At 43.4% G+C, this 20,279-nt stretch overlaps 1 protein-coding gene across 5 annotated transcripts in view; it reads right to left on the bottom strand.

The window, feature by feature from the left end:
* ARMH3 (armadillo like helical domain containing 3) overlaps nt 1-20,279 on the bottom strand; it is a 284,642-nt gene that overhangs the window by 255,792 nt on the left and 8,571 nt on the right. For all 5 annotated transcript variants that reach the window (XM_033941140.1, XM_033941139.1, XM_033941138.1 and 2 more), the window contains exons 2-4: nt 13,282-13,398; nt 11,305-11,361; nt 2,437-2,583 (exon numbers count right to left, since the gene is read on the bottom strand). In XM_033941140.1, the coding sequence (XP_033797031.1) occupies nt 2,437-2,583; nt 11,305-11,361; nt 13,282-13,383 (306 nt within the window). In that variant the 5' untranslated portion in view covers nt 13,384-13,398. The remainder of the gene's footprint in view (nt 1-2,436; nt 2,584-11,304; nt 11,362-13,281; nt 13,399-20,279) is intronic.

Raw genomic sequence — 20,279 nt, 5'->3', positions numbered from 1 at the left:
GACATTTTGTGGCCCATTTCTCAAGCATATTTATGTCTCTTTATAGGTATTTGCAAATCCTTCTGTGTCCTCACTACTCTGAACAACTTCGTATCATCTGCAAATTTAATCACCTCACTTGTCGTGTCAATTTCCAGGTTGTTTATAAATATGTTGAAGAGCACAGGCCTGAGCACTGAACCCTGCGGCATTCCACTTGTGACGCTTTTCCAGTCCAAGTATTGTCCATTCACCCCCACTCTCTGATTACCTATCTGCCAACCAGTTTTTAATCCACATGAGTATATCACTTTTAATTTCATGGCTCGCAATTTTTCGAAGTAGACGTTCATGCAGAACTTTGTTGAACACCTTCTGAAAATCTAGATATACGATGTTGACTGGGACACCCTTGTCTATCTGCCCATTTACTCCTTCGAAGAAGTGCAGTAAGTTTGTCAAGCAAGATCTTCCTTTGCTGAAGCCATGCTGGCTGGCCATAATAAGTTTGTGTCTGTCAAGGTGATCGATGATGCGGTCCTTTAATAAAGTGGGATTGTACAAGAACTGTTCCTATCAGTGTTCCCTCTAAGATACAGAATACACTACCACACACTGTTCTTAATGTGGCCATGCATTATTCCTGAATCTGCTGCAGGAGAACTGTAGAAGTCTATACCCCACTTGAAATACTGCGTTTGTAGCAATGTGACAAGCTCCTGTTGAAGCAGCTCCTTTAGTTGGCACTGGTATCATTTGATGTACAGTTGGTATGGCAGGGCATTAAGGCATTGGTGACCTCGATGACGAGGCATACCTCAGTGGTGACACAGCCTGCACTGATGGGAAGTGGTGGTGGCATCAACACTTGTCATTCATCGACTGACTCAATGCAGAGGATGCCTGCAACGTTAGGTGCGATGGTGAAGGTTGTTTCTTAGCTGACTTACCCGATGCCGGTACCAAGTCTAATGTCAATGGAGGCATCAATATTGGTACCACCGGTACCATCAGTGTAATCTTGTCCTCATGGATGTCGAGGATTCTCTGAAAAGTTTCTCTTGCTAGAGATGTCGAGCCTCAAGGGAATGCTTCTGCAGCATAAGACAGCGGGTACAAGAGTCCACCTGATGTTCTAGCCCATGATACTGAATGCACCACTTATGTGGATCAGTGACAGAGATAGCCCAGCTACTACAAGTGCACTTTTTGAACCCACTGGAAGGATTCATCAATGAATGGAAAATTTCAACAGCTAAGTCAAACGACTCAATTTTACCGACGTGTTCAAAAAGCCTGAAGGCTAAGACAAGGGCAAAAGAACTGAAAGAAGACAAAAAAGAAAAGTTGAAAAATGTGATGGAAAAATAAAATAAAACTTAGAAGTATAACACAATTTGAAAAAATAAAAAGGAGCTAAAGAAACCCGAAGGGAAAAAGAAAAAAAATTGTAAAGCGGGAAGTCAAACTCATTTGGACAGAGTCTAGACACAACTTCTTCACTCCATGGAAAACGAAGAACTGAGGTACCGCGAGCTGATGTCAGGCACTCACGCATGCGCAGTGTTGGAAGTCTTGAAGCTTCATTAATGCTTAAAGTGACAGTACACTTTATTACTGTCCATACTGGGCTCTGTGGATGATGTCACATACATTTGAGAACATGCTGCCTGTTTGTCCTTGGATAAATAATAATAAAAACAACCAAAGTAAAGAGCCATCAGGAGGTGGGGGGGAGGGAGGGAGTGACTTGGCATTAAAAGGTATATCTCCTAGCAAGGCAGACAGCTAGAAGCCTTTTTCACAGACACCCCAGCTCAGCTATAGACCAGTTAAACTAACACAAACAGGCCTCAACAATGAAGACCAGGAATTACACAAGAAACTATCTTCCATCTGCCAGAGAGAGAGAGAGAGAGAGAGAGAGAAATACTGATTTGGGTAAGCTGCACTCTTTAGGGGAGAATATAATTCTGTACTCTCTCAATTTTTCAGATGATGGGCACAAGTCCACAAGTTTTGGACTCGGTGGTGTAGTAAGGGGGTGAGGGCAGAGCACCCCAGGCTCTGTCTTGGCAGAGATGCCACCCAGCAATAGCACAGCACAGATGTAGCTGGCAGGAATCCCCAAGCCCTCCTTCTAATGTAACATCCTGGTCCCATGAACGGGAAGTTACAGTACATCAGAGGGAGGACTTGGGGCCAATGTGAGCAGCGGGTAAGAGTCCCTGCTCACTGCTGGCAAAGAATAAGATTTAAGAAGTACCCAGGGGAAAGAGGGATAGGATGACACCCTCCATCTTGGGCACCGTCCTCCCTAATTATGCCACTGCCTGGACTGGTCTGTCGAAGATACCAGGTAATGAAATGTTAAGAGGCAGATGAGCTTCATAAATCATATTGAGGCCTCTGACCATTATTAACAAAGTTTTCCAGAACAGTCAAAGCATGCAGTACCTGTAATGCATTCACAACTTTAATCTGGTGTTCCTCTCCTAAGGCCTGAATGCAGTGTTGGAACAAGCTGTTTATATTTTCCTTTATTTTTACTAATTCTTCACCATCTAGGGACTCCAGCTTTGCTTCTAAGTATTCTAGGTTAACCTGTAGTTGACAAAATAAAGATGATAAAAAACTATAATGAATGTTTTAAAGGACAATTCTATAAAGGTTGCCAAAAATTTGGGTGCTAAAATGCAGGGTTCCAAGTGTGAATTCTATAATGGCATCTAGGGGCCCAGATTCCATTACAAAACAAAATAGACATTTACATGCTAACATTAGGTGTGATCATTTACGCCATGTAAATGGTAGAAACAAATGTTAGGGTGTAAATGTTGCAGTTTAGCATGTAAACTTATAGTATTCTATAATCTATATGCCTAAGTGTGAGATCCATCCATACCATACCCATGCGCCACTTATGTGTACACCCTCCTCTTGCAGTTGCATGCTGTGCAGGTTGTGCACTATCTGTATAGGACACCGATCTCAGCAGCTGCCTAAGAAGCGGCTGAGAATTGCAGACTGGCGTCCTATACAGAATCACGTCTGCCGTAATGGACAGATGCCTAACCCCCCCTAACCACCTTGATTTTCTAACTGGCACCCATGTCACAGGCGCCGGTTAGAGAATCGCGCTTGATCCCTTGCCATCAGCTGATTACGGCAAGGAAATCTCCCTGCCGTAATCAGCTGAGAGGCCGCGACAGGGAACTCCCAAACTCTCCCACGGAGTCGGCTGGCAGGAGGGATGCTCACTCCCTCTTACCGCCACCCCCAAATTCCCCAAAAAATCCACCAGAAGGGATGCCCATTCCCTCCGCTGATGCCACCTCCCCCCCAACCAATCCTAAGGCAGGAAGGATGCCAAATCCCTCCTGCCACCACCCCACCGGAACATCCCCCCCACCTGATGTCACCTGGCAATACCCCCCTTCCAAAGACCCCCACCTGTTGACCCCCCCAGCACCCCCTAACTGGTAGACCCCTCCCCACTCCCCCAGAACCCTACACATACACCCATACCTTTAAAGGTGAAAGTATGGCCAGAGGGATACATACATCCTCCGGCTGGTAGGCCCATCACTCCAAAATGGCAGGCCTTCCCCTTCCCTGTGCATTCTGGGATGCACTAGGGAGGGGCCTAAGGCTCTGATTGGCCCAGATAACTAAGGCCCCTTCCACAGGAGGAGCCTTAGGTATCTGGCCAATCAGAGTCTTAGGTCACTTCCAATTCCGAGGATGCACTATGAAGGAGGCCTAAGACTGCACCGGGAAGGGGAAGGCCTGTGATTTTGGAGTGGTGGGCTTACTGGCTGGAGGATGTATGTATCCCTCCAGCCAGACTTTCACTTTAACTTTAAAGATACCTGGGGGGGGGGGCTGAGGGTGTCGCCGGATGGGAGGGAAGTTCAGGAGGGGGGTATCAGGAGGGAGAGGGCATGCCTCTTACTGGAGGATTTGTCAGGGGGAGGGGGCATCAGTGGGAGGGAGTGGCCATCCCTTCTGCCACGGACATTCAAGTGGAGGGGAGGGTTAGGGGTGGCGGCAGAAAAGAGCAGGCATCACTCCTGCTGCAGACATTTGCGAGGGGTTCAGGCGTGGCAGCAGGAGGGAGTCGGCATCCCTCCTGCTGGCCGACTTCATGGGGAGGGGGGCTCAGGGGTTCCCTTCTGCAGCCACTCAGCCAATTTCAGCAGGGAAATTTCCTTTCCTAACTCAGCTCAGTGGTCGTATCTATTTGAAATATAGGCCAGTATTTTGTAGGTGTCTATCGCGGCCCTAGAGAGATGCCTAGAGCTGCTTAAGTCAACCCAAAGCCACTTCTCGGCAAAACCACGCCCAGCCTTGGGCGAGCTTAAGTGTCCAGAAGCATCGCTCATCGCTTTGAATCCAGATAAAGCGATTAATCAAAATTTTATTAAACTTGAAACTTGAAACATCTCCCTGCATCCGCAACAGATGCCTACAGTGTACGCAGCCTGCCTAGGGTTTTTTTTTAAAAAACTGTGCATCCCGATTTGCTAGTTAGATAGCAGTAGGCGTCCCACTGCTGCCTACAATTGGAACACTGTTTATAGAATTTGCCTCTAAGCTTATAGAATACTACCTAGCACTCTACCAGTATTTATGCAGGTTAATGTTCCAGTATTCTATAAAAGGAGTATTCAAATGGCACTTTGTACTGTATAGTAACATTTAGATGCTAAGATTATAGAATTAGGAGGGTTAGTATCTCCAAGTCAGATTTTATGGCTCCCTAAAAACAATTAGTTGCAAAAATTGAATTTGGAATAGACTAGGAAGATCCAGGTTCAATTCATGGGCTAAGAATCTGCTCCTAGGTTGACACAGGATTGCTGCCAAGATAACATTTATAGACTCATAGGGGAGGAATAGCTTAGCCATCACTCTTCAGCAATAGCTACTGGCCAAATTTAGAACCCAGTTATATGGTTCTGAATCAAGTTGCAGTGTGTGGCCCTGGTCAAGAATCATCACCGAGATGACTGAATTAACGGAATTAGGAGGGGGAAAGCACAGTTACTTACTGAAACAGGTGTTATCCAGGGACAGCAGGCAGCTATGCTCACATATGGGTGACATCATCAGCGGAGCCCGGATGCGGAAGCTAACAAGCAGACTTGCTTGAAGAAACTAGAAGTTTCGAGTCGACCGCACCACGCATGCGTGAGTGCCTTCCCGCCCAGCGTAGGGCACGTCTCCTCAGTTCAGATAGCTAGCAGAGAAGCCAACCAGGGGAGGTGGGTGGGTTGCGAGAATAGCTGCCTGCTGTCCCTGGATAACACCTGTTACGGTAAGTAACTGTGCTTTATCCCAGGACAAGCAGGCAGCCTATTCTCACATATGAGTGACCTCCAAGCTAACCAGAATGGGATGGTGGGAGTGTTGACAATTTAGGAGAATAAATTTTGTAATACTGTTTGGCCAAACTGTCCATCCCATCTGGAGAAAGCATCCAGACAATAGTGAGAAGTGAAAGTATGAACTGAGGACCAAGTAGCAGCCTTGCAAATTTCCTCAATAGGTGTAGATCTGAGGAAAGCTACGGAAGCTGCCATTGCTATGACTTTATGGGCTGCGACTCTATTGTGTAGGGGTAATCCAGCCTGGGCATAGCAGAATGAGATACAAGCAGCCAACCAGTTGGAGATGGTACGCTTAGAGATAGGATGTCTCAACTTGTTTGGATCAAAAGAGGCAAAAAGCTGAGGGGCAGTTCTGTGTGGTTTATTGCATTCCAAATAGAAGGCCAAAGCATGTTTACAGTCCAGAGTATGAAGAGCTACTTCTCCAGGATGAGAATGAGGCTTTGGAAAGAACACTGGAAGAACAATGGATTGGTTGAGATGAAATTCCGATACCACTTTAGGGAGGAATTCTGGATGAGTACAAAGGACCACTTTGTCATGATGAAACACCGTGAAAGGTGGATCAGCAACTAAAGCTTGCAGCTCAATGACTCGTCGAGCAGAAGTGAGGGCTATGAGAAATACCACTTTCCAAGTGAGATATTTCAGATGAGCCTTATCAATTGGTAAAAATGGAGGCTTCATCAGTTGAGCAAGGACAACATTGAGGTCCCAAAACACAGGAGGCGGTTTGAGAGGAGGTTTGACATTGAAAAGTCCTTTCATGAATCTGGAAACCACCAGATGAACAGAGAGTGGTTTCCCTTCAATAGGCTGATGGAAAGCCGCAATTGCACTGAGATGGACTCGGATTGATGTAGACTGATTGATGAGGCCAAAAGTGGATAAGTGTAAAAGATAGTCCAAAACAGAAGATAAGGAGGAATGTTGAGGCTCCTTATCATGAGAAAAACACCACATAAAAAATCTAGTCCATTTTTGGTGATAGCATTGTCTAGAGATAGGCTTCCTAGAAGCCTCTAAAACGTCTCTTACAGATTGAGAAAACTGAAGAGGAGTCATGTTGAGAGGTGTAGAAACTGCATCTTGGGATGAAGGAGAGACCCTTGACTCTGTGTAAGCAGATATGGAAAAACTGGTAGAAGGTATGTCTCCCTGCTGCTGAGTTGAAGTAGAAGGGAGTACCAAGGTTGTCTCGGCCACCGAGGAGCAATCAGAATCATGGTGGCATGATCATTCTTCAACTTGACCAGAGTCTTGAGAATGAGGGGAATGCATATAGGATGAGATTCGTCCATTCCAGAAGAAAAGCATCTGCCTCGAGGCGATGAGGAAAGTATATCCTGGAGCAGAATTGAGGTAGTTGGTAGTTGTGGGGAGCTGCAAAGAGGTCTATCTGAGGCGTTCCCCACTGTGAAAAATTGTGATGAAGAGGCAAGGAATGGAGTATCCATTCATGAGGTTGCAGAAGACTCAAGTTGTCCGCCAAGCAATTCTTCGCCCCTTGTATTTAGACAGCTTTGAGGAAGGCATTGTGGCGGATTGCCCAATCCCAAATCTTCTTGACAAAGGGAGGCAGATCCCATCCCTCCCTGTTTGTTGACATAATACATGGTGACTTGGTTGTCCGTTCGAATGAGAACTACCTGGTCATGAAGAAGATGTTGAAAAGCGCTGAGAGCCTTGAGGATCGCTCTGAGTTCCAACAGATTGATATGACACTAACGATCCGTACTGGTCCAGTGGCCCTGTGTACGGAGACCATCGAGATGAGCACCCCAAGCGTAGGTCGAAGAATCTGTCGTGAGGACCTTCTGATGTGGGAGGCGTTTGAAACAGCAAGCCTCTGGAGAGATTGGAAGAGAGCATCCACCAACGGAGAGACTGCTTCAATGAAGGAGTGACTGTTATGTGTCGAGAAAGTGGGTTGCAAACCTGTGTCCATTGAGATGCCAGGGTCCACTGAGGAATTCCGAGGTGAAGTCTGGCAAAAGGAGTCACGTGTACTGTGGAGGCCATGTGACCTAGGAGTACCATCATGTGTCTCGCTGAGATGGAAGAGAGGGAAGACACTATATGACAGAGTTGAAGAAGAGCTTCCAGATGTTGTTGTGGAAGGAATGTTCCGAGTTGGACAGTGTCCAGAACAGCTCCGATGAATTGTAGATTCTGTGAGAGCTGAAGTTGGGATTTGGGAAAGTTGATTTCGAATCCCAAACTTTGTAGGAACCAGGTAGTCCATTGGGTCGCTACAATAACCCCGTGATATGTTGAATCTTTGATGAGCCAGTTGTCGAGGTAGGGAAATACCTGAAGATCATGGTTCCTTAGCTCTTGCTATCACTATCAGGCACTGGGTGAACACTCTGGGAGATAAAGCCAGGCCAAAGGGCAGCACTCTGTATTGATAATGTAGATTCCCCACCCAAAATCTGAGATATTGACGGGAGGCCGGATGAATGGGAATATGAGTGTAGGCCTACTTGAAATCCAGTCGTTCTGCTCAAGAAGGGGATAAAGGGATGCCAGGGACAACATTCAAAATTGTTCTTTGACCAAAAATTTGTTGAGAGCCCTGAGATCCAGAATGGGCCGCAGATCGCCCGTCTTCTTCGGAACAAAGAAGTAACAGGAGTAAAACCCCCTGTTCTGCTGTTCCAAAGGAACTGGTTCGATGGCATGGAGAAGAAGCAGAGCTTGAGCTTCCTGAAGAAGAAGGGCGATCTGGGAAGGATTGGAAGGATACTCTCTTGGAGGAAGCTCTGGTGGAACTTGAGTGAAATGAAGAGAGTATCCTTCCCTGATGATGGTCAGCACCCAGAGGTCAGATGTAATTGTCATCCATCGGTGGTAAAAATGATAGAGACGACCTCCTATAGGGGGAAGAGAAGTCAGAGACAGAATGATGGAGGTTATGCTCTGTTGTAAACAGTCGAAAAGGCTGTGAAGCCTTAGGTGCAACAGAAGGTTGAGATTTTTCTTGCTTCTGAGGCTGCTGTTTCTTAGGAGGAGGGCGAGTGTAAGGAGACGCTCTTGGAGCAAAATGCCTTTGGTAAATGGGAGGTGGACGTGTAGACTTGGCAAGCATTGGCTTAGGCTTAGGCCTGACAATAGAAGCAAAAGATTTTTCATGTTCAGACAACTTCTTGATGGCTGCCTCGATAAATTCATCGCAGAGGTCACTGCCTGCACAAGGAATATTAGTCAAGTGGTCCTGAAGATTAGGGTCCATGTCAATGGTACGAAGCCAGGCAAGGCGACGCATTGCTACAGAGCAAGCAGCCGCCCGGGCAGACAACTCAAAGGCATCATAAGATGACTGAAGGAGATGTAATCTGAGTTTTGATAGAGAAGCAGTGACTTCTTGAAATTCGAAGTGTTTTTGAGTATCCAAATAACTCAAAAAATTAGGTAAAAGAGTTATGAGGACCTCAAAATAAGTAATAAAATAAAAATTATAATTAAGGACTTTAGAGGACATCATAGAATTTTGATAGATGCGACGTCTGAATTTGTCCATAGTTTTCCCTTCCCTTCCAGGAGGAACGGTGGCATAAACCTTGGAAGGATGGGACCTCTTTAAGGATAACTCCACAAGCAGGGATTGATGAGATAACTGTGAGTTGTCAAACCCTTTGCGATGGAGAGTTTTATACCTAGAGTCCAATTTGCCTGGAAGAGCTGGAATGGTATAAGGGGTCTCCAGGCATCTGGCAAAAGTCTGAGACAAAAGCTTGTGAAGAGGGAGCTTAAGTGACTCTGCCGGAGGTTGAGGAAGATGCATGACTTCGAGATACTCCTTAGAGTATTTGAAAGCATCTAATTGAAGATCCAAGTCAACAGCCATCTGACGAAGAAAAGATGAAAAAGATAGTTGATCCGCCAATGCTTTGCCTTGAGAAGGACTCGAGGTCATCGAGGCAGCCTGAGTCGAAGATGAAGCTTCGGCAGGAAAAACGCATCAAAAGAATATGGAGACTTGGACGAAGCAATTGAAACCGCTGAATCCTCAAGGTTTGGAAGTGGAGACTTCAATCGAGGAGTCGGCGGTCTAGTAGAAATAGGAGTAGATCGAGGCTTAGTTGAAGAAGGACATTCTTTAGAAGAAGAACTATGCCTGGAAGTATGCCTCGATGAAGGCCTTGATCATCGGTGAGAATGGTGTTTGGAAGCAGATCTTAAAGATCAAGGAGAGTTCGCCACGGAGACAGAAGCAGCCGATGCCACCAAGGAATGGATAGGGCTGGAGGCTGTGGATCGAAGCTCCAGAGGCTTGATGGAGGAACCTCGATGCACTCCCAAAGACTCTGCTCCTTTTATAGAGTGGGAGGATTCCTGCCGAGGTACTTGCAAAAGAATCTGCTCCTTGCTTCATGTGCTTGGATGCCAGACCAGACACTCGCAGAGACTTTGCTCCCTGCAAAGAGTGTGCAAGTTCAGACTGAGGAAAAGGAAGAGGCTCGACCTCGCGGGAGTCTACAGAATTCCTAGGCTGGATGAGAGGAAGAAGCTTTGGTCCCATATTAGTGAGGAACTGAATGAATTGCTTCTTCAACATGGTCTGGAAAGATGGTCTGGAAGGATGGATCCGCGTCTGAAACCGGACCACCTGCTTTGGCTAGAGGTTCCACAGAGGCAGTGAAAATGTGTTTCGACTTAGAAGTCTTAGGCACCTTAAGCACCACTGCTGGAACTTTCTGCTGAGCTATATGACCTGAGGATACACGGGAAGATACAGCAGAAGTCGTCGAGGAGAGAGCCGCTGCAAACAACGAAGGTCTGATGAGGCTCGAGGTGGAAGCAGTAGAAGCAGGAGGAGTCTCGGTCGAAGGTGAGTCCGAGGTCGCCTTCGAAGTCAAGGGATCGGGGGACAAATCCATCCTGAAGAGCTTCTCCACCAAAAGACGACGTTTAAGGGCTCGAGGTTGAAGAGTAGCACAGTGCTCGCACGACTTCGATTGATGATCCGGCCCAAGGCACTTGAGGCACCAACGGTGTGAGTCCGTGAGGGAAATCGCACGCTGGCACTGGCTACATTTCTTGAAGCCCGTTGCTGGCCGAGACATAGGAGGAAAACAGCCACCACTAAATCGAAGCCCCTGGGCTGCGGCTGAGCAGCCTGCCCCAGCAGCCGAACGGAAGAAAGTAAAATTTTTTTAGAAAGAAAAGGAAGAAAAGGAAAAACAGCGATTCGTGAAGAAATAAAAACACAAACCGCGGTGTAGAGAAGGCACGAAGTAACAAAGTTAAATGCAGAGAGTCAAAGACGGACTTCTCGGCTCCACGGAAAACTGAGAACTGAGGAGACGTGCTCTGTGCTGGGCGGGAAGGCACTCGCGCATGCGCGGTGCGGTCAACTCGAAACTTCTAGTTTCTTCAAGCAAGTCTGCTTGCGAGCTTCCGCATCCGGGCTCCGCTGATGACATCACCCATATGTGAGAATAGGCTGCCTGCTTGTCCTGGGATAATATATAAATTGGGATAAAATCGCCTGCTACCTGATTAAAATTCATAAAATATTTACTGTTTATTTACTTATGATTGCAACTGCTATTCCTTTTTTGATGTTTTTAGTATCTGTCCATATTTTATATTAAATTGTAAACTTATTTGTAAATCACTCAGATATACAGCTCATGAGTGAACTATCGAGATGTAAATAAACTTGAAATCTCCAAGTTGCTATAATCAAGCTGTCAATTTTGATTGTATAATGCAAATTAAAAACTTCCAGGCTGAAAAACAGTTTAAAAAAAATAAAATTAAGTAGTATTATTAAAAGACAGATGCAGTAAGAATTCCTTTGGACATTGAACCCATCCACAACATCCTGTACATTACAGTGCTACTAGGAATCCCAGGTTTGGCTTACAGTTTATAACATATGTGGACAGGTATAATAACCCTGTTTGAATGTACAGTATCTTACCTTCATAAGAAAAAGCTCTTCCCAAAATCGAGGGTTGGTCTTAGTTGGATGTTCTCTCTGCAACAAAACAAAAAATATTATATATACATATACACACACACACACTACACGCATAAAGGCCTACCACCATACCAACATCTGGAGTCAGACAGGACAGTAGCAAAGAAGGACCGCTCCCACCCTGTTCTACTGTACCACCACCACCGGCAGTCTCTGGGTGAATCCCAGGGATGGCTGAAGAGAAACTAAACGAGTCCAAAACAAAACTCCTTTGGCTCGGCCCAAAATTAGACCATCTACCTTCCTCCATCCTATTGTCCTCCGGCCCCCCATTACAGCTCGAGTTCTCAAGCAAAGTTCTGGGTGTCACCTTAGACTCTTCGCTATCCTTCAACGAACATCTCCAATCCCTGGTGAAGAAATGCTTCTTCAGCCTTCACATGCTAAGGAAAGTCAGACCCTATTTTCACCAAAAACACTTCGCAGTCCTAGTACAATCCATCATCCTCTCCAGATTGGATTATTGCAATTCTATCTACCTCAGCCTAACCAAGAAAAGCCTCCACAGACTTCAGCGGATTCAGAACGCCGCAGCTAAGCTTGTTTTCGCGAAAAGCAAATTTGATCACGTCTCACCACTCCTGTCTAAGCTCCATTGGCTCCCAGTAATCCCCAGGATCCACTTAAAATGTGCGTGTCTGGCCTACAAGATCCTACATGGCATCCTTCCTGCCGTTATCCCTCTATCCTGGAACTCCCCAACCCCTACTTCCTCCAGATCCTCCCAAATTTTTAAACTATCCTTCCCTTCCATAAAAGGTATTTCCCATGTAGGCAAACTTGGGTCATCCCTCCCCTTTAGAATCACTGAGATCTGGAATAACCTCACCTCCCCTCTCCGAACCTCAAGCTCCCTCCAACTCTTCCGCAAACACCTAAAAACTTGGCTATTCTCAAAACTGAAACACTTCCCCCCTCTTAGGCCTCTCACCTTCCCCCTTTACACCTAATTCTTTAATCTCTCCACTGTAGTTCCTCTCTCATCTTTCTTTCTGTAAACCAAGCCGAGCTCCGCATTCGTGGAGATGGTGCGGTATATAAACCCAAGGTTTAGTTTAGTTTAGTTTAGGTAATCCAGCAATTTGTAATCATGAAAGGCAAGAGTGAATATGGCCTTCACTCTTGCCTTTCATGATTGCAGATCACTGGATTACTCAACTTTGAGGCTTTACAAGCAGTGATAAAATTCCCAAGGAAGGGGGTTGGTCTCCTGAAACAGACTCCATTGCATGCAGAGAAGCACGCAGAATATTTGGCTCTATTTCACTTACTTCAGCCATGCAGATAAGTACTGTGTTAGATTTTTCAGTGATTTCCAGCTGATTTTTTTTCTTTTGACCACATTCATTCTAAGGCTTGAATTGAACATTGAACGTTGAATTGTGTTGAATAACAGCAGCCAATATTGATTGTGTTTTCAGTTTTTTTCACTTATTAATATTGATGCACATTTTTGCACTATGTTTTTCACTTATGGGAATTAGTCCAAGGAAGGTTCACTAACGAACCTTTTGTGGGAAGAAAGAGTGACAACTTTGGCTACTGTTACCGGCGTTAAGGTGTGTAAACTGAGGATTCTCCCTTCACAAATTATTGTTTGATTGTTGCAACACTGTAGTTCATATTGGCCTTCTGCTATTCTTACTCTACCAAGGAAAGATTTTTCTTTAGACATATTACAACACAGCATAATTTTGCAAATCCACTTTTTAATTGGGGTTTTTTTTTAATTTTTATTAAAGAAACCTTAACCATATTTGCAGTACAACAGTACATTCTTTTAAAGATTCATACAAGGCAAATTTGCTATTGTTATATAACATAAATAACATCCACACTGTAACATGAAAACAGAAACTTTCATTATCAACGCAAGTAGAATTAAAAAACAAAAAACAAAATGAAAACATTAGTTACCGTAAAAATCTCATCATACATCAGAACAACTTTTTCTTTCAATGGTTTCTTTGAGGCTGAAGATTTTCTAAGTAGCCCAGCTTTCTTCTCCACTTGTGCCATGGTTCACAATGTAGCCTAAAAAACAAAAGATTTAAAGCTACTCGTGGTGCTTTGCATGTAAATTTATGGCACTACCACAAATAAAAATACCATTACTTTCTAAAATGTAAGTAAAAATTGGGCTTTTCAAGGTTAACTGCAAAACAAAAAGTCACATTATATATACAAAAGGTTAATGAAATAACATCTGTACTGTAAATAACAAAGATCTGGAGTTATTTTACTACGTCATTTTTATAAGTGCCTTTCCTCTGCGAACTTTCAAAATATAGTCAATTCTTGAGAGACAGACTTTTCTTTCTGTGCACTAGAAAAAGTAAAAGTAGTAGGTCCAGGACAAAAGTAAAACAGAAAAATGTATGTCTTTTCATGGGAGGGGCCTTAGGCACCTGGGCTAATCAGGCCTTGGGATAGTGTGGGATGGGCCGTGGAGGGGTGGACCTGCCTCATTTCGACGGAGACGGGCTTGCTGGCTGGACTATCCTGCCAGCCGGTGAACTAGTATGGTTGTGGAGGGGTCTGGGGGGGGTTAGTTAGGGAGGGTCCAAGGGGGGGTGTTAGCGAGGGGGGTTTCGGGGGATAGGAGGCCTTCCAGCAGGAAGGGTTGGGAACCCTCCTGCTGGCGAACATCAGGGTGGTGGGGTTGCCTTCGGGCAGGAAGGGTTGGGCTCCCTCCTGCCTCTGCGAACATCGGGGTGTGGGGTCGCCGTCTTTGGGCAGAAGGGACTGGGCTCCCTCCTGCCTCCATGATCGTCGGGGGGTGGTCGTCATCAGGCAGGAGGGGTTAAACACCCTCCTGCCTCTGTGATTGTTCAGGGGGAGGGGGACTGGCGGCCGCTATACTTATCGCGGCAGGGCAATCCAACACTTTTAAGTGGAGGGGGAGTTTCCTCCCACCCACCCCCTCAGAATGCTTTAAATTTAACATTTAATCCGGCGCGCTGACGTCCTGCACGTGTTTGTCTGAATTCCTTTGTCCATGCGTGATTGTCTGGCGTGCTTTAGTCCTGTCACAACATGTCAGGACTCCAACAAGCAAGACCTACTCCTCTCATTCACTATAAACATAAATTGGCCATGGTCAAGCAAATGAAGGACCATCACTAGATAACCAGGGTTGAAAATGCTCTAACCCCCCTGGAGAGGGATCCTAGCCAAGGACCTGGACTCAACTGCCAGGGAAGGCAGAAGTGAAAGGAGAAAAACATAGAAACATAGAGTATGACGGCAGAAAAGGGCCGACGGCCCAACAAGTCTGCCCACTCGGATAACCCAATCCTCTAAGCACTTCCTCAAAGTGAACCCACATGTTTATCCCATTTATTCTTAAAAGCGGTAGCACGTTGTTGGCCTCTACTATCTGAAGTGAAAGATCATTCCAACGATCAACTACCCTTTCGGTGAAGAAATGCTTTCTAATGTCCCCATGAAATCTCCCACCCCTGAGTTTTAGCGGATGCCCTCTTGTTGCCATAGGTCCTGTAAGAAAAAAGATGTCTTCTTCCATCTCAATACGGCCAGTAACATATTTGAACGTCTCTATCATGTCTCCCCTCTCTCTGCGTTCCTCGAGAGAGTATAGCTGCAACCTACCTAGATGTTCTTCATATGGGAGATCCTTGAGTCCTGAGACCATCCTAGTGGCCAATCTCTGAACCGACTCCGTTCTCAGCACATCCTTTTGATAATGTGGCCTGCAAAATTGAACACAGTATTCCAGATGTGGTCTCACCATGGACCTGTAAAGCGGCATTACCACTTTGGGCTTTCGGCTGACGAAACTTCTCCGGATGCAACCCAGCATTTGTCTAGCCTTGGATGAAGCTTTCTCCACTTGATTGGCAGCCTTCATATCTTCACTAATGATTACTCCCAGATCCCGTTCTGTAACAGTTCTAGTTAAGGTCTCACCGTTCAGAGTGTAGGTTCTGCAAGGGTTTCTGCTACCAAGGTGTATAACTTTACACTTCTTGGCATTAAAGCTCAGCTTCCAAATAGTAGACCATTGCTCCAGTAAAAGTAGGTCCTGTGTCATATTGTAGGGTACGGTACTTCCGCCCACTACATTGCATAATTTAGCGTCATTGGCAAATAATGCAATTTTACCCTGAAGTCCCTGAGGCAGAACCCGTACGAAGATATTAAATAGGATTGGACCCAGGACTGAGCCCTGTGGTACTCCACTGAACACCTTCGACGTTTTGGAGGGAGTGCCGTTTACCATCACCCTTTGAAGTCTGCCACTGAGCCAGTCTTTAACCCAACAGCAGGGCTGTGACCCATACCCAGACAAGGGAAGGTGTTCTGAATTGGAAATGGAATAAAGCATGAGAATCAGATTCTGGGCTGTGTCCAATGGCCAGCGACCGAACTGTGCACCCCAATGGAGAAGTAATTGGCCAGAAGCCCCAGAACTATGCTGCAATGCCAAGCAGAGCAACCAAAGAAAGCTCCATGTCAAACCGACAGCTGTAGCTGCTTCCTTCTATATCCAGAGACAGAGCCATGCCAGCCAGGCAGGAGTCCCTGCGCTCCTCATCCAGAGACAGAGCTGTGCCGGCCAGGCAGGAGGTGCCCCACTCCACATCCAGAGATAGAGATACGCCAAACATGCAACTTGCTCTACATCCAGAAATGGAGTTGTGTCAAACATGAAGTGGTGCCTCGCTCTACAACCACAGATGCAGCTGTGCCAAAAAGGCAGGGGCATCCTACCCTATATCCTGAGGTGGAGTCAAACAGTTAAGATGGCACTGCACTCTATATCCAATTATGGAAATGAGCCAAGCCAGCGGGAATCTTCTGGAATCTTTGGAGAGAGGCAGACCTATGCATGCCCGGATTCAGAAGGCAGAGACCAGCACTTCCCAAAGCAAGCAGAATTCCGCCAGGAGTAAAATTTTGGTTCTCATCCAACCCCAAGCTGATCTTCCTGTGATCTCTCTGCCGCCGCTGTGCGGCGGCATGCTCCTCACTCCGCCCCCCAACATCCAGTACATGATACTTAAAATCTGTCACTTTGCAGCACACGCCAGCACTTACAAAAGACACTGCTACTTACTGCATGGCACCATATTTTAACCTTATTTTACTAGTTTGATATTGTTTTAAATTTATTAGAAGTTCTTGTTTAATTTTAGTTGTTTTTTGGTTTTTACCTTGCTTTTATTTTCCTTCAGCTGATCTTCTTGTGATTTCTCTGCCGCCGCACAGTGGCAGCACGTTCCTGACTCCGCCCCCCAACATCCGGTACATGATACTTAAAATCTGTCACTTTGCGGCATGTCCTGCTCCTTAATGCGCTCCTTTGTGCGATACTGCAGTGCGTTTTAGTAATCTCTATAGTGAATAGGTTTAAAGTCTTAAAATATCACAACTTTAAAAAAAACATCTTTTCTTGTTCATCAATATTTTTTTTTCTATGTATCTATACTTTGTTGAAACTTAATTCGATTACTATCTGTACTTCTGCTTCTAATTTTGCTGCTATGGATAACACTCCCTTATCTATCCCAGTTATTTGGGGACACAGACCTATTAAATCTGAGGCTAACCAAACTATCTCACGTTTTCCCGACCGTCCAATCAAATAACTTCCCTTACACAGTCTTCATTATCCTTAGATCATAAAATTAGACAACTTAATATAGGTTTAATCAACACTCGTTCTATCAAAACAAAATATCATCTTATCAAAGACCTTATTACTCAACAATCTTTAGACATATTATGTCTAACTGAAACTTGGCTCTCGGAAGGTGAAGAAGCCTATCTTACTTACGCCTGTCCCAAGGGTTTCTCTTTTTTTTTATAATCACCGCCACAAAAAAAGAGGGGGAGGTTTAGCTACAGTTTTTAAAGAACCTTTATTATTACATATGGATAAGTCTACAGGTAACTCATCTATTGAGTATTTACAGTTCTCCTTACAAACAAAACCAAAAACAGATGTACTTCTAATTTATTTACCGCCCCCTATAAACTCTGATAATATCACTCAACTTCAATCATTACTCTTTGAATTTGGCAGTTCCACTTCAAATCCATTAATTTTGGGCGATTTTAACATCCATTTCGATGATTACAACAATAACTACACTAAAACTATTCTTTCCCATATAAAACAATTAGACCTATATTCACTAATAACACAGCCAACTCACCAAGCTGGTCACACCATTGATACAGCCTTAATAACAACATCTGCAAGAAACAACTTTTCTATAAATTGTTGCCTTCCAGTTCCATGGTCAGATCATTACTTAATTTCATTAGCATATACCAGTCCGTATATCATACCTAACATTAAGCAACAAACAATCGCTTTTAGAAATTTCAATGATCTTTCTTCAGAATCAATACAAGCATCACTCAAATTAGATTTTTCTGAATCAGTCACTTACTCAATTGATGATTTAATTAATCTTTGGAATACAGCCATACAATCAGTCATGAATAAACTTGCACCGGTACAAAATAAAGTCATTTCTGCTCGTAAAATTCGTAATCCATGGTTCACTACTGAACTTTCACTCATCAAAAAACAGTTAAGATCACTTGAGCGTAAGTGGAGGAAAGACAAAACTCAAACTAACCTAGAAACATTTAATGAACATTCTAAATTCTATAAAGCAAAAATAAATCAAACTAAAATGAAATTCTATTCCGATAAAATATTGAAAGCTAAAAATCCATCAGTTCTTTATGCCATTCTAAATAATATAACAACTTCAAATAATAAACAACAATCAGAACCGACTGATACCATTCCTACTGCTCAAGAACTTGCTGATCATTTTAACGAAAAAATCAATAAAATTAGGAAAACTTTTACAATTAATCCACATATCACAAAGGATCCTGAGCAAATTAATCCAGAATCACTAATTTCTAAATGTTCAAGATTTAAAATACCAAGTCAAAAAGAAATTGAATCCACTCTTAAAACTCTTAATATCAAAGGCTCTAAAGCTGATCTAATTCCACCGTTCATTCTTAAGCATTATTTTGACATTTTTGGACCTTTCATTCATACACTAGTTATAGAAAGCTTAAGTCAACATACTGTACCCATGATCTGGAAAAAATCATTCATTCGTCCTATTATCAAAGATAAAAACATTGGCTATGAAGATCCATCTAACTATAGACCTATAGCAAACATTCCATTTCTGGCAAAACTGACAGAAAAAGTAGTTTTCAATCAAATTTCAGAGTTCGTAGAAAAAAACCAACGTGTTACACCCTAACCAAACTGGTTTTAGACAGCACCATAGCACCGAACACTCACTGATTGGCATGACCACTTCTATCCAATATTTCTTAGATCATCATCAATCGATGCTGTTAATTTCTATTGACCTTTCAGCAGCATTCGATACGATTGATCATCAACTTCTTCTTGGCAGACTTCAATCTATTGGTGTTACAGATCAAGTTCTTTCCTGGTTCACATTATATCTCACTGACCGTACCTCTACTGTTCTTTTCAACGAATCCACTTCTAAACCCACACAGACCGCACATGGGGTCCCCCAAGAATCTATTCTTTTCCCCTTACTTTTCAATATCTTTCTTGCTCCGCTAATGACTTTATGCCAATCTGTAGGTTTCCAAGTTTTTGCCTATGCTGATGATATCCAGCTATTGCATCCATTAAACACTAATGATACCTCTGAAATCTTAGCAATTAATGGAAAACTTGACCAAATTTATCACTGGCTGGATACAAACAGATTGGCGCTTAACATTAAAAAAACTAATGTTATGCTTTTTCCATGGAAAGATAGTTTTCCTCTTGTTACTCCAATTTCTATACAAAACGTCCCCCTGCAATTAGTTAATAATTTAAAAATTTTAGGGGTGATTTTTGATAATAAACTGAATTTTCATGATCATATCAGTAATATTATGAAAACTACCTTTTACAGATTACGTAAAATTCGATCTATTTCTAAATTTCTATGTTCAAAATCACTTAATATTCTTATTCACTCTTTGGTGATTTCTAAAATCGACTATTGCAACTCTCTCTTCAAAGGAATTGCGTTGAACGAAATAAAGCACCTTCAAATCATTCAAAATGCTTCAATTAAGCTTATAATCAAATCTAGAAAGTTTGACCATGTAACACCACTTCTTAAAAATGCACACTGGCTTCCAGTTATTCATCGAATTACGTATAAGCTTTGTATACTGACCTTCAAAACCCTTTGTAATAAGATTCCTGCATTCCTATTTAAATTATTAATTCCATATTCCTCAAAGAGAGTTTTGAGATCTAATGAACAGAACCTATTGACTATTTCCTTCATTGAAAGTTATTAATGCAAGACGGCAATTTATTTTTTTGGTTACTGCTTCACAGACTTGGAATGCCCTTTTTAAGGGAAGAACAGGAACATTTAAAAATATTTATTTTCAAGGATGCCTTTGAAAACTAATTTTAAAATCCTAAAACCCTATTAAATTTTATCTTATTATATTTTATTGTCATTTTGTTTACCTTCTATATTTTTCCCTTAATGTTTCTTCTTTACTTTATAGATTTGTATTTCATTCCCCCTTACCCAATGTTATGAGTATGTTAAAATTTGATTGTAATCCTGTATTGTTTTTTTAAATATTGCTGTTTATTGTATTGTTACCCATCAAATGTAATTTTAAACTGTACATCGCTTAGAAGTATGATTAAGCGATTAATCAAAAAAATTAATAAACTTGAAACTTGAACTTAAACTTGATACCACCTTCCACATTCAAAGAAGGAATTGCGGCCAATGGGCAGGTGGTACTGCACACCCCAACCAACAGAAGAACTATGTGAGATCACCAGGAGGAGCGGCGCAGAACCATCAGAGATGCAGCTATGCTGAACCACCAAGGAAATGGGCCTC

This window comes from Geotrypetes seraphini, chromosome 4 (genome assembly GCF_902459505.1).
Source record: "Geotrypetes seraphini chromosome 4, aGeoSer1.1, whole genome shotgun sequence".
Lineage (NCBI taxonomy): Eukaryota > Metazoa > Chordata > Amphibia > Gymnophiona > Dermophiidae > Geotrypetes > Geotrypetes seraphini.
This window is presented reverse-complemented; position numbering and strand designations above follow the sequence as displayed.